Genomic DNA, 14,216 nt, shown 5'->3' on the forward strand with positions numbered 1-14,216 from the left:
ATACATTAGATTTAAGTTTTTTAGATAAAGATTTTAGTTCTTTTTTTGAGGGGAAGATTTTAGTTCTTCTGGTTGCTTGTTATGTGATGCCAATTCTAAAACTTGCAGTTATGCTGTTATGATGACAAAATCGCTAAACAAACACTATAAAGATTTATTCATCTTAACCATCGCCTAAATGGGAGACAACTTTGCTAGAGCATTGCGTGATAATCCACATTGAATCGAAATTAGTTGCAGGCAAGTGACAGACCAGATTGCTCATTCAGTGAATCAATATCAACCATTCTCTAATGAAAAATATCAACCATACTCTAAAGAGTCACACCACAACACCCTACGATACGATCAGCAGAGCTACCACTGAGAATCTGAAACCAATAACGGGAAGCAAATTTACTTACTGCTAGTAAAAGAATGGTATCAGTAAACAAAACGGCCATCAACTTAGTTTGCAGGCAGACGGGGACGCTATCAGTATCAGACCTATTGTCTTCGCCTCAGGTGATCTGGATGTGCTCTTCCCTCGGCTTGTCCTCGGGAGACGTCCTCGTCGTCGTCCCGGAGCCGGAGCTCCGGATCTCCTCGATCCTCCTGACGACCTGCTCCATCCTCGGCCGCTGGTCCGGATGAACGGCGACGCACGCCATGGCGACTTGGAGCAGCTGCACCATCTCGTCCTCGGTGTTGGGGTGCCTCTGCAGGTCGACGTCGAAGACCTCCGACGTCCACTCCTCCCGGACCACGGACTGCACCCACCTCGGGAGGTGCTCGATGGAGTCGTCGCGGCCGGGGGACCGGAGGGGGGCCTTCCCGGTCAGCATCTCCAGGAGCAGCACGCCGAAGCTGTACACGTCGGACTTTTGCGTCGGCTTCTTGGCCTCCAGGACCTCCGGCGCGCGGTACCCGACGAGCCGCGGGTGGAAGTGAGGGGTGGCCATGAGCTGCGCAAGGCCGAAGTCCGAGACGCACGCGTTCAGCTCCCGCGAGAGGATGATGTTGTTCGACTTTATGTTGCCGTGGATGAACTTGCCGCCTGCTCCGGTGTGAAGATGAGCGATCGCTCTTGCGGCGCCGAGCGATATCTTCACTCTCGTCTCCCAGTCCAGTGGTGCTCTTCCAGCAGATTTGTTCCCTGTGTGTTCACAATCGATGGTAAATCTGTGCTCATGTAACTTCGTCGTTTCAATACATATGCGGTAGTACAAAGATGCAAGCTAACTATACAGGTGAAGAAAATCAGGACCTATTCTTTTCTACACATTTCAGCATCCATAGAACAACAGTAGCTCAAAATTCTACAAATTATAGCTACAAAACTACAACAGTAATTCCCGCAGAATGTTCATCAGAACTTCAGAAAAGAAGTAAAAATTCTAAAATAAACAAATACTCCCTCCGTTCCTAAATATTTGTCTTTCTAGATATTTCAACAAGTGACTACATACAGAGCAAAATGAGTGAATCTACACTCTAAAATATGTCTATATTACATCCGTATGTGGTAGTCCATTTGAAATCTCTAGAAAGACAAATATTTAGGAACGGAGGGAGTAAATTAGTGAGTTTCATATATTCAGAATAACCAACTGGGAGTTTCAGAATAACCAACTGGGAGTTTCATATATCTAAGGAATTGTTCATGGTCCAGTTCGAGATTCCGAAAGATTAGCATAAAGGCGACCTCAGTCCTACGATGCCAGAATGCATAATTGGCACAGTTACTTTGATTGCATTGAACAAACTGCAGGTTCCTAATTATTTCAGGAACAATTTCACAGTGCTACATATTTAAAGGCAATTTATACCATAGAATTGCATGTACTTGTCATCTAAGTAAGTGATGAAAAAACAGGTCAAAACAAGTTTCAAAATTCAAACAGGTAAATAGAATGCATACTTGCATAGTGGTTCAAATCAAAGACTTGAGTAAAGAGCATACCATGCAAAGCAGCTGAAAGGCTACCCGGTGTAACATAGTCATAGACCAAGAGCTTCTCATCCTTGGAGTAATAGAAAGCACGCAAGGGAACAACACCCTGGTGCTGGCCAAGCCTGTCAATTATCTCCATTTGCTGTTCGAATTCCTTCTTTCCCGCCACCACCTCCTTCAGCCTCTTGACCACCACTGTCGTGCCATCCTCAAGAACAGCTTTGTAGGTTGTGCCGTAGCTTCCTTTCCCAAGGACTTCAGCTGAAGCCCTCAACAGATCCTCCAAGTCGAAATTATATGAACAGCCCTCAAAGAAAACTAATTTGTTCCTCTCTGCTTCTTGAACACCACTGCTGTATTCTGGCTTGGATTTTTCTCCTCTTCCACCCGCAACACCCTTCCCTTTGGATGAGGATGAAGCTGCGCGAGGCTCTCCGTCTCTCTTTCTCTTGCAGATGCATATCACGAGTATGATAATCAAAATCAACAATATTGCAGCTCCTCCAGCAAGTATTGCAATTATGATAATTTTGTGATGCTTTCTCCAAAACTTTTCCAAATTGCTTTCCTGGGAAGGTGGTGCATTCGGAGAAGGAGAAGGTGTGGTTCCTGGACATGGTTCCAGGGGAAACCCACATACAAAAGCATTCCCCAAGAAAGAACTGGCTGGAAACTTCTGCAGAGAAGCCGGAATGGGCCCACTGAGGTTATTGTAGCTCAAGTTCAAATATCTCAGTTTGGGGAGGTGAAGATCAGGGATGGGTCCAGAAAGAGAGTTGTTCTGGAGAGACAACCCAGTAAGCTCAGTCATATTTTGCACTTTCAATGGGATTTCTCCAACAAATGAGTTGTACGACAGGTCGAGGTATGCTAGATTTGAGGACAGTGATGTAGGTATTATGCCCGACAAGTTGTTGCGCTGAAGGTAAAGAGAGTGCAGAGAAGGAATGGATGCTACATCAGGGGGTAGGCTAACAGTAAGACGATTGGACCGAAGGCTTAACACCTCTAAGGCATCAAGCTTGCCAAGTATGTTGGAGGGCATAGGACCAAATAGTCCTACTGCGGGTAGTCGCAGCATACGCACACGCTTCCCATCTGGTGTGCATGTAACCCCAACCCAAGATGTGCAGACCTGCGTTGTGAGGGTCCAGTTGATCTTTCTTGCACGAGGCAGGGATGAAGCAAATGCAAGAAGGGCTTGCTTGTCAGAGTTCAGATCAGCCCCTCTGACACAAGGAGGGTAAGGAAGGAACAGAGAAGCAGAAAGAAAAGCTATGAGCAAAAGATGTTGCATTGTTAGGGTGGCTAGAGAACAAGGAGAACAAGAATTATAATCCGACGGTCATCAATGCTTCACTCCTGGTACACAAAAGGAAAAAAGAAAGTCATGAGTAAGTGAGATTGGTTCTTATAACATCAAGATAATATGCAGTTCATAATTGGAAAAACATAGTAGAAGTGCAAGGGATTTTGGATACAAAAAATGAAGTGATGAAGCATAGGGGTTTCCCAATGTAGATAGTTACTTCATGATGAAGCAACTAACAAAACATCATTGCTTTAGGGACCATGAGAAAAGGCAAAAGAGAATTAACTATTTCCTTCTGTAATTGCAATAAAGGACCAATAATGTAGAACTACCAAGAGAGTTGTGCAGTTGGATGGAAGAAATTGCTTTTCGTTCATTAACAGTTTACAAGATGAATGTTCACTCATGTTTGCAATCCTGGGTCTGGTTTTGGAAAATGTAATATCAGATTCCTGGTCTTGCCAAAGAATAGCAAATTTGATGACCGGAAAGGAGTCTATTGTGAGATTAATAGGATCTGACACAAGGTGTGTCAGGCTATCAATCAACCACAGTTTCTAATGGCAAAGGAGACTACTTACACAGACAGTAGAAATGCAGCTCTGTTCAATAGTGCCAACATTACTTCAGAACCAAGGAACCTAGATACAGTATCTCTCGGTGTTACAAACACCAACAGCTTTCCACGCTTTGCGTCATAATTGATCCTCGTTAGTGGCATCGAAAGCCGGAGGAAAGCTAATTATTGGAACAAAAACACAAACCCATAACAAAATGACAAAGTGCTACCACCGATCGACATGTTCAGGGGTCCATCAGATTTTCTCAACTGCTACATACCAACCTCCCCTCCCAGAGGAACATTACAACGAATGACACCCTTGTCTCTCCTTTAGACTAACCAATCCAAAGCCCCACCCCCGTAGTTAATCAGTGCAGCTCTGAGCTTTATATTTCTGAGATGGGGCAGGTCTGATCATGTGCTGCAATAAAACGAAACCTACATATCTTTTTACAAAGCATCTCAGCACTCCTCTTTATCCTTTTCTGTACTGTACAGGACACCCCAGTTTTCTTAGCGCCTAAACAAGGCGCTCGCTCGGTCCTTACCAGAGAGGACACAGGGATAGTGACAAGGCGGGGTTCCAATAGGACTTGCAATAGATAAAGGAAAGCCACAGCACACTGGTTAGGCTTGATTACTGTCTACATGTAATTTTCTCAAGGACCAAGCTAGCGCTTTGAAAGAAAGCAGCAGCACCGAACCAAAAAGTCCAGCACATAAAGCAGGTGGTCTCAGATGCGAGCGGGGATGAGGATTCCTTTTTTTCATGGTTTCGGGGGGCGGCGTGGGGCTCCCTGCGGATTAATGGACGGATGTACCATGTGTGTGATCATGGGCAGCACGGCACACGAGCTGGCACGATGGTAGAGCAGGGCATCCATGGGACAAATGCGCAGGGCAAGAGATATCACTGTCTGCGCACCACGTACAAACAGTTTCCTAGAAAACAGTACTACATACAAACAATCCACAGGTGTAGCTGTAGACCTCTAGTAATGTAGTGCAGTGAAGTACTTTTCTCGCAGCAGTAAGATTGTATTCCCTCTGTAAACTAATATAAGAGCATTTAGATCACTACTTTAGTATTCTAAACGCTCTTATATTAGTTTACGAAGGGAGTAATTTATAGGAGAGTTCATGCTTCCATGTTCTCCTATAAAGTAGCATTTAAGCTTGGAAACTGTACAAGTAAATTTGCTCCCTGCACAGGCCTGGCTGGCTATTTTACAGTTTCAGGATTTTTTACAGGTGCAGCACAGGCCTGGAAGCAAGATAAAAGATTAAAGCGCCTACCAAATGTGCAAATCAAAGCAGAAATGGCACCGATTGATCACAGTGAAACACTCCATGGCGGGTTGTCCAGCTCCTGAATTTAACACTTTTCTAAAGCAAAACCCCAAATTAATAGCACTAGGAAACGAACGTTGCCCATACATTCTAGTAGTATCTTTGCTTTTACTTTCTTTTTAATGAAAAAAGTGCGCAGCAAAACAACCGACCAGCCATACTTCACGAAAAATCGCCTGATTAGCCGCAACAGATTGAGAGGAATGAACTTTTTTTTGGGCAGGAAATGAGAGGAACGAACTGCATTGTATGTACTCAGGCACGAGGTCCCGTACATACCTCGCGAAAATCCCAGCCTCGGCGTGCTCGTGAGCGCAGACCAGCGCAGCAAGAAGACCCAGCGCGCGCGAACGCCCCGCACCGAAGGAAGAAAACTCCGGCCTCCTTCGCGGCCGCTCGAATCGACCAACCGCCGCCGTTCGCCTCAGGGCCCGAGGCTTGCCGCCGCCCGCCGATTAGGGCCAAGAAGCGCGGGATCACGCGCCACGAATTCTGCTCCAGGAACAAACAACGGCCCGCAGCATTCCGCCGGCGCCTCCCTTCCGGCCGGACCCGCCGTGAGACAGCCGACCTGCGTCGTCTCCCCCCTCCCTCCTCTGAGTCTGGGGTAGTGCAGTACAGTGCGGTTGTGCGGGAGAAGTGTGCGGTCAGGTCAGGTGCGCGCGCCTGTGTGGCAAACTCGCTGTGCATTTAAGAGAAGGGGGGCATGCGTTGGCCAAGAGGCTGCCAAGGGCTTCTTCCTGCCTCTGACCCGTGGGCCCGGGCATACGATTTTCCTTTGCTATAAGGCCAACTCCAACTGTCCGGACAAAAAATTTGTCCGTCTTTTGTATGTTTCAATGGTTAAGCGGTCGAGCGGTTCTGGTTTTAACTTACCAAAAAGCAATGATCAACAGCATCGGGTACAAACGCATGCCCCAAAAACACACGCGCACACACCCAAGGCAAGATACATAGGTGTCGTGCGTAGCAACATCATCCCTATCACTACAAGAGCAGCTGGGGCCTACAGCCGTGGACACGCCACCACGAAGAAGTGAAGCCGTGTATGACGACGCCCCGGCATCCAACACCTTGACACCACCTCACCCGAGATCCGCCGCTACGCCAACCAAAGATACGAGCGGAAAGGACCGGCCTTTCGCACCCTGGGCAGCTCCCTGTGCCGAGACCAAATAGGCCTGCCAAAATTGGCCTCCATCGACCCATCCTGCGGCACCGAGCGCGAGACGAGCTCGGTCCTGCCGCTAGGCGCGAGACAAGCATGGTCCTGCTGCCGGGCGTGAGACGAGCGATGGACCGCGGCTGTGAGAAGGTCGTCCCTTCGTCGAGAGTAGTGTCGGACGACGAGGAAAGGGGTCGAAGGCCGACACAGACCACCTACAGACGAGTCGACGCCGGAAAAAGCCAGCCGCAGCCGGCCTGCCACCACCACAACACCAACGCCTCCACGCCCTGGCCAGATCCTTTCGAAGCCCCGTCACCCCGCACTGGAGCCACGAAGACACCAGCAGCATCACCACCACCTCATCAGGGCCACCGACCACCCCTGCCATCGACTACCAACACCATCCACCGGATCTGGGTAGGGATTGAAGGAAATATGCCCTACAGGCAATAATAAAGTTGTTATTTATATTTCCTTACATCATGATAAATGTTTATTATTCATGCTAGAATTGTATTAACCGGAAACTTAGTACATGTGTGAATACATAGACAAACAAAGTGTCACTAGTATGCCTCTATTTGACTAGCTCGTTGAATCAAAGATAGTTAAGTTTCCTAGCCATAGACATGAGTTGTCATTTGATTAACGGGATCACATCATTAGAGAATGATGTGGTTGAGTTGACCCATTCTGTTAGCTTAGCATTCGATCGTTTAGTATATTGCTATTGTTTCCTTCATGACTTATACATGTTCCTATGACTATGAGATTATGCAACTCCCAAATACCGGAGGAACACTTTGTGTGCTACCAAACGACACAACGTAACTGGGTGATTATAAAGGTGCTCTACAAGTGTCTCCAATGGTACTTGTTGAGTTGGCATAGGTCGAGATTAGGATTTGTCACTCCGATTATCGGAGAGGTATCTCTGGGCCCTCTCGGTAATGCACATCACTATAAGCCTTGCAAGCAATGCAACTAATGAGTTATTTGCGGGATGATGTATTACGGAACGAGTAAAGAGACTTGCCGGTAACGAGATTGAACTAGGTATTGAGATACCGACGATCGAATCTCGGGCAAGTAACATACCAATGACAAAGGGAACAACATATCTTGATATGCGGTTTGACCGATAAAGATCTTCGTAGAATATGTAGGAGCCAATATGAGCATCCAGCTTCCATTATTGGTTATTGACCGGAAACGAGTCTCGGTCATGTCTACATAGTTCTCGAACCCGTAGGGTCCGCACGCTTAACGTTCGGTGACGATCGGTACTATGAGTTTATGTGTTTTGATGTACCGAAGGTAGTTCGGAGTCCTGGATATGATCACGGACATGACGAGGAGTCTCGAAATGATCGAGACATAAAGATCGATATATTGGATGACTATGTTTGGACTTCGGAAGGGTTCCGGGCAAGTTCGGACAAATACGGGAGTACCGGGGGGTTACTGGAACCCCCCGCGGAGTGTAATGGGCCTATTGGGCCTTAGTGGAGAAGAGGAGGGGCAGCCAGGGCAGGCGCCGTGCCCCCTCCCCCTCTAGTCCGAATTGGACAAGGAGGGGGGCTGCGCCCCCCTTTCCTTCCCCATCTCTCCTCCTTCCCTCTCTCCTACTCCTACTCTTGGAAGGGTTGGAGTCCTACTCCCGGTGGGAGTAGGACTCCCCTTGGCACGCGCCTAGGAGGGCCGGCCCCTCCCCTCCTCCACTCCTTTATATACGGAGGAGGGGGCACCCCATAGACACACAAGTTGATCAGTTGATCTTTTAGCCGTGTGCGGTGCCCCGCTCCACCATAATCCACCTCGGTCGTATCGTAGCGGTGCTTAGGCGAAGCCCTGCGTCGGTAGCATCATCATCACCGTCATCATGCCGTCGTGCTGACGGAACTCTCCCTCGAAGCTCTGCTGGATCGTGAGTTCGAGGGACGTCATCGAGCTGAACGTGTGCTGAACTCGAAGGTCCCGTGCGTTCGATACTTGGATCGGTCGGATCGTGAAGACGTACGACTACATCAACCGTGTTGTCATAACGCTTCCGCTTACGGTCTACGAGGGTACGTGGACGACACTCTCCCCTCTCGTTGCTATGCATCACCATGATCTTGCGTGTGCGTAGGAATTTTTTTGAAATTACTACGTTCCCCAACAGTGGCATCCGAGCCAGGTTTATGCGTAGATGTTATATGCACGAGTAGAACACAAGTGAGTTGTGGGTGATACAAGTCATACTGCTTACCAGCATGTCATACTTTGATTCGACGGTATTGTTGGATGAAGCGTCCCGGACCGACATTACGCGTACGCTTACGCGAGACTGGTTCTACCGACGTGCTTCGCACACAGGTGGCTGGCGGGTGTCAGTTTCTCCAACTTTAGTTGAATCGAGTGTGGCTACGCCCGGTCCTTGTGAAGGTTAAAACAGCACATACTTGACGAAATATCGTTGTGGTTTTGATGCGTAGGTAAGAACGATTCTTGCTCAGCCCGTAGCAGCCACGTAAAACTTGCAACAACAAAGTAGGGGACGTCTAACTTGTTTTTGCAGGGCATGTTATGATGTGATATGGTCAAGACATGATGCTAAATTTTATTGTATGAGATGATCATGTTTTGTAACCGAGTTATCGGCAACTGGCAGGAGCCATATGGTTGTCGCTTTATTGTATGAAATGCAATTGCCATGTAATTGCTTTACTTTATCACTAAGCGGTAGCGATAGTCGTAGAAGCAATAGTTGACGAGACGACAACGATGCTACGATGGAGATCAAGGTGTCGCGCCGGTGACAATGGTGATCATGACGGTGCTTTGGAGATGGAGATCAAAGGCACAAGATGATGATGGCCATATCATATCACTTATATTGATTGCATGTGATGTTTACCTTTTATGCATCTTATTTTGCTTAGATCGACGGTAGCATTATAAGATGATCTCTCACTAAATTTCAAGGTATAAGTGTTCTCCCTGAGTATGCACCCTTGTGAAAGTTCGTCGTGCCGAGACACCACGTGATGATCGGGTGTGATAAGCTCTACGTTCACATACAATGGGTGCAAGCCAGTTTTGCACACGTAGAATACTCGGGTTAAACTTGACAAGCCTAGCATATGCAGATATGGCCTCGGAACACTGAGACCGAAAGGTGGAGCGTGACTCATATAGTAGATATGATCAACATAGTGATGTTCACCATTGAAAACTACTCCATCTCACGTGATGATCGGACATGGTTTAGTTGATATGGATCACATGATCACTTAGATTATTAGAGGGATGTCTATCTAAGTGGGAGTTCTTAAGTAATTTGATTAATTTAACTTTAATTTATCATGAACTTAGTACCTGATAGTATTTTGCATGTCTATGTTGTTGTCGATAGATGGCCCGTGTTGTTGTTCCGTTGAATTTTAATGCGTTCCTTCAGAAAGCAAAGTTGAAAGATGATGGTAGCAATTACACGGACTGGGTCCGTAACTTGAAGATTATCCTCATTGCTGCACAGAAGAATTACGTCCTGAAAGCACCGCTAGGTGCCAAACCCGCTGCAGGAGGAACGCCAGATGTTATGAACGTCTGGCAGAGCAAAGCTGATGACTACTCGATAGTTTAGTGTGCCATGCTTTACGGCTTAGAACCGGGACTTCAACGACGTTTTGAACGTCATGGAGCATATGAGATGTTCCAGGAGTTGAAGTTAACATTTCAAGCAAATGCCCGGATTGAGAGATATGAAGTCTCCAATAAGTTCTACAGCTGCAAGATGGAGGAGAATAGTTCTGTCAGTGAGCATATACTCAAAATGTCTGGGTATAACAATCACCTGATTCAACTGGGAGTTAATCTTCCGGATGATAGTGTCATTGACAGAATTCTTCAATCACTGCCACCAAGCTACAAGAGCTTCGTGATGAAATATAATATGCAAGGTATGGATAAGGCAATTCCCGAGCTCTTCGTGATGCTAAAGACTGCTGAGGTAGAAATCAAGAAGGAGCATCAAGTGTAGATGGTCAACAAGACCACCAGTTTCAAGAAAAAAAGGTAAAGGGAAGAAGGGGAACTTCAAGAAGAATGGCAAGCAAGTTGCTGCTCAAGTGAAGAAGCCCAAGTCTGGACCTAAGCCTGAGACTGAGTGCTTCTACTGCAAAGGGACTGGTCACTGGAAGCGGAACTGCCCCAAGTATTTGGCGGATAAGAAGGATGGCAAGGTGAACAAAGGTATATGTGATATACATGTTATTGATGTGTACCTTACTAATGCTCGCAGTAGTGCCTGGGTATTTGATACTGGTTCTGTTGCTAATATTTGCAACTCGAAACAGGGACTACGGATTAAGCGAAGATTGGCTAAGGACGAGGTGACGATGCGCGTGGGAAATGGTTCCAAAGTCGATGTGATCGCGGTCGGCACGCTACCTCTACATCTACCTTTGGGATTAGTTTTAGACCTGAATAATTGTTATTTGGTGCTAGCGTTAAGCATGAACATTATATCTGGATCTTGTTTGATGCGAGACGGTTATTCATTTAAATCAGAGAATAATGGTTGTTCTATTTATATGAGTAATATCTTTTATGGTCATGCACCCTTGAAGAGTGGTCTATTCTTTTTGAATCTCGATAGTAGTGATACACATATTCATAATATTGAAGCCAAAAGATGCAGAGTTGATAATGATAGTGCAACTTATTTGTGGCACTGCCGTTTAGGTCATATTGGTGTAAAGCGCATGAAGAAACTCCATTCTGATGGACTTTTGGAATCACTTGATTATGAATCACTTGGTACTTGCGAACCATGCCTCATGGGTAAGATTAATAAAATGCCGTTCTCCGGAACAATGGAGCGAGCAACAGATCTATTGGAAATCATACATACTGATGTATGTGGTCCAATGAATGTTGAGGCTCACGGCGGGTATCGTTATTTTCTCACCTTCACAGATGATTTAAGCAGATATGGGTATATCTACTTAATGAAACATAAGTCTGAAACATTTGAAAAGTTCAAAGAATTTCAGAGTGAAGTGGAAAATCATCGTAACAAGAAAATAAAGTTTATGCGATCTGATCGTGGAGGAGAATATTTGAGTTACGAGTTTGGTCTTCATTTGAAACAATGCGGAATAGTTTCGCAACTCACGCCACCCGGAACACCACAGCGTAATGGTGAGTCCGAACGTCGTAATCGTACTTTACTAGATATGGTGTGATCTAAGATGTCTCTTACTGATTTACCGCTATCGTTTTGGGGTTATGCTTTAGAGACGGTGCTACCTCTTGAGCATGCGTTGGTTTTCCCTTGGAGAGGAAAGGGTGATGCAGCAAAGTAGCATAAGTATTTCCCTCAGTTTTTTAGAACCAAGGTATCAATCCAGTAGGAGGCCCCACACAAGTCCCTCGTACCTACACAAACAAATAAGAACCTTGCAACCAACGCGATAAAGGGGTTGTCAATCCCTTCACGGCCACTTGCAAAAGTGAGATCTGATAGAGATGATAAGATAATTTTTTTGGTATTTTTATGATAAAGATTGCAAAATAAACGGCGACAGAAATAGCTAGTTGACAGGAGATTAATATGATGGAAGATAGACCCGGGGGCCATAGGTTTCACTAGTGGCTTCTCTCAAGAGCATAAGTATTACGGTGGGTAAACGAATTACTGTCGAGCAATTGATAGAATTGAGCATAGTTATGAGAATATCTAGGTATGATCATGTATATAGGCATCACGTCCGTGACAAGTAGACCGACTCCTTCCTGCATCTACTACTATTACTCCACACATCGACCGCTATCCAGCATGCATCTAGAGTATTAAGTTCATAAGAACGGAGTAACGCTTTAAGCAAGATGACATGATGTAGAGGGATAAACTCATGCAATATGATATAAACCCCATCTTTTTATCCTCGATGGCAATAATACAATACGTGTCGTTTCCCCTACTGTCACTGGGATCGAGCACCGCATGATTGAACCCAAAGCTAAGCACTTCTCCCATTGCAAGAAAGATCAATCTAGTAGGCCAAACCAAACTGATAATTCGAAGAGACTTGCAAAGATAACCAATCATACATAAAAGAATTCAGAGAAGATTCAAATATTCTTCATAGATAATCTTGATCATAAACCCACAATTCATCGGATCTCGACAAACACACCGCAAAAAGAAGAGTTACATCGAATAGATCTCCAAGAGAATCGAGGAGAACTTTGTATTGAGATCCAAAGAGAGAGAAGAAGCCATCTAGCTAATAACTATGGACCCGAAGGTCTGAGGTAAACTACTCACACATCATCGGAGAGGCTATGGTGTTGATGTAGAAGCCCTTCGTGATCAATGCCCAATCCGGCGGAGCGCCGGAAAAGGCCCCAAGATGGGATCTCACGGGTACAGAGAGTTGCGGCGGTGGAAATAGGGTTTTGGCTCCGTATATGATGTTTCCAGGGTATATGAGTATATATAGGCGAAAGAGGTCGGTCAGGAGAGCTACGAGGGGCCCATGAGGGTGGGGGCGTGCCTCCCGTCCTCGTGGCCTCCTTGTTGACTGCTTGACGTCCACTCCAAGTCCTCTGGATCACGTTTGTTCCGAAAATCACGTTCTCGAAGGTTTCATTCCATTTGGACTCCGTTTGATATCCTTTTCCTTCGAAACACTGAAATAGGCCAAAAAACAGCAATTTGGGCTGGGCCTTCGGTTAATAGGTTAGTCCCAAAAACAATATGAAAGTGTATAATAAAGCCCATTAAACATCCAAAACACAATATATAATAGCATGGAACAATCAAAAATTATAGATATGTTGGAGACGTATCAAGCATCCCCAAGCTTAATTCCTGCTCGTCCTCGGGTAGGTAAATGATAAAAACAGAATTTTTGATGTGGAATGCTACTTAGCATAATTTTCAATGTAATTATCTTATTGTGGCATGAATATTCAGATCCGAAAGATTCAAGATAAAAGTTTAATATTAACATGGAAATAATAATACTTCAAGCATACTAACAAAGCAATCATGTCTTCTCAAAATAACATGGCCACAGAAAGTTATCCCTACAAAATCATATAGTCTGGCTATGCTCTATCTTCACCACACAAAATATTTAAATCATGCACAACCCCGATGACAAGCCAAGCGATTGTTTCATACTTTTGATGTTCTCAAACTTTTTCTATCTTCACGCAATACATGAGCGTGAGCCATGGATATAGCACTATAGGTGGAATAGAATGGTGGTTTTGGAGAAGACAAAAAGGGGAAGATAGTCTCACATCAACTAGGCATATCAACGGGCTACGGAGATGCCCATTAATAGATATCAATGTGAGTGAGTAGGGATTGCCATGCAACGGATGCACTAGAGCTATAAGTGTATGAAAGCTCAACGAAAGAAACTAAGTGGGTGTGCATCCAACTTGCTTGCTCACGAAGACCTAGGGCAATTTGAGGAAGCCCATCATTGGAATATACAAGCCAAGTTCTATAATGAAAAATTCCCACTAGTATATGAAAGTGATATCATAGGAGACTCTCTATCATGAAGATCATGGTGCTACTTTGAAGCACAAGTGTGGAAAAAGGATAGTAACATTGTCCCTTCTCTCTTTTCTCTCATTTTTTGTTGTTGTTGGGCCTTCTCTTTTTTTTTATGGCCTCTTTTTTTATTTATTCCGGAGTCTCATCCCGACTTGTGGGGGAATCATAGTCTCCATCATCCTTTCCTCACTTGGGACAATGTTCTAATAATGATGATCATCACACTTTTATTTACTTACAACTCAAGTATTACAACTCGATACTTAGAACAAAATATGACTCTATATGAATGCCTCCGGCGGTGTACTGGGATATGCAATGAATCAA

The 14,216-nt window shown here is 45.3% G+C and overlaps 1 protein-coding gene across 1 annotated transcript; it reads right to left on the minus strand.

The window, feature by feature from the left end:
• Positions 1-234: 234 nt before the first annotated feature.
• LOC109755476 (probable inactive receptor kinase At5g58300) lies at positions 235-5,827 on the minus strand. Its single transcript, XM_020314386.4, has 3 exons — positions 5,437-5,827; positions 1,943-3,295; positions 235-1,135 (listed from the first exon to the last, which is right to left on the minus strand). The coding sequence occupies exons 2-3, from the start codon at positions 3,228-3,230 to the stop codon at positions 501-503; spliced, it is 1,923 nt and encodes a 640-aa protein (XP_020169975.1). The 5' UTR covers positions 3,231-3,295; positions 5,437-5,827; the 3' UTR covers positions 235-500.
• Positions 5,828-14,216: the final 8,389 nt, after the last annotated feature.

The sequence above is a fragment of the Aegilops tauschii genome, chromosome 1, assembly GCF_002575655.3.
Source record: "Aegilops tauschii subsp. strangulata cultivar AL8/78 chromosome 1, Aet v6.0, whole genome shotgun sequence".
NCBI classification, from domain to species: Eukaryota; Viridiplantae; Streptophyta; class Magnoliopsida; order Poales; family Poaceae; genus Aegilops; species Aegilops tauschii.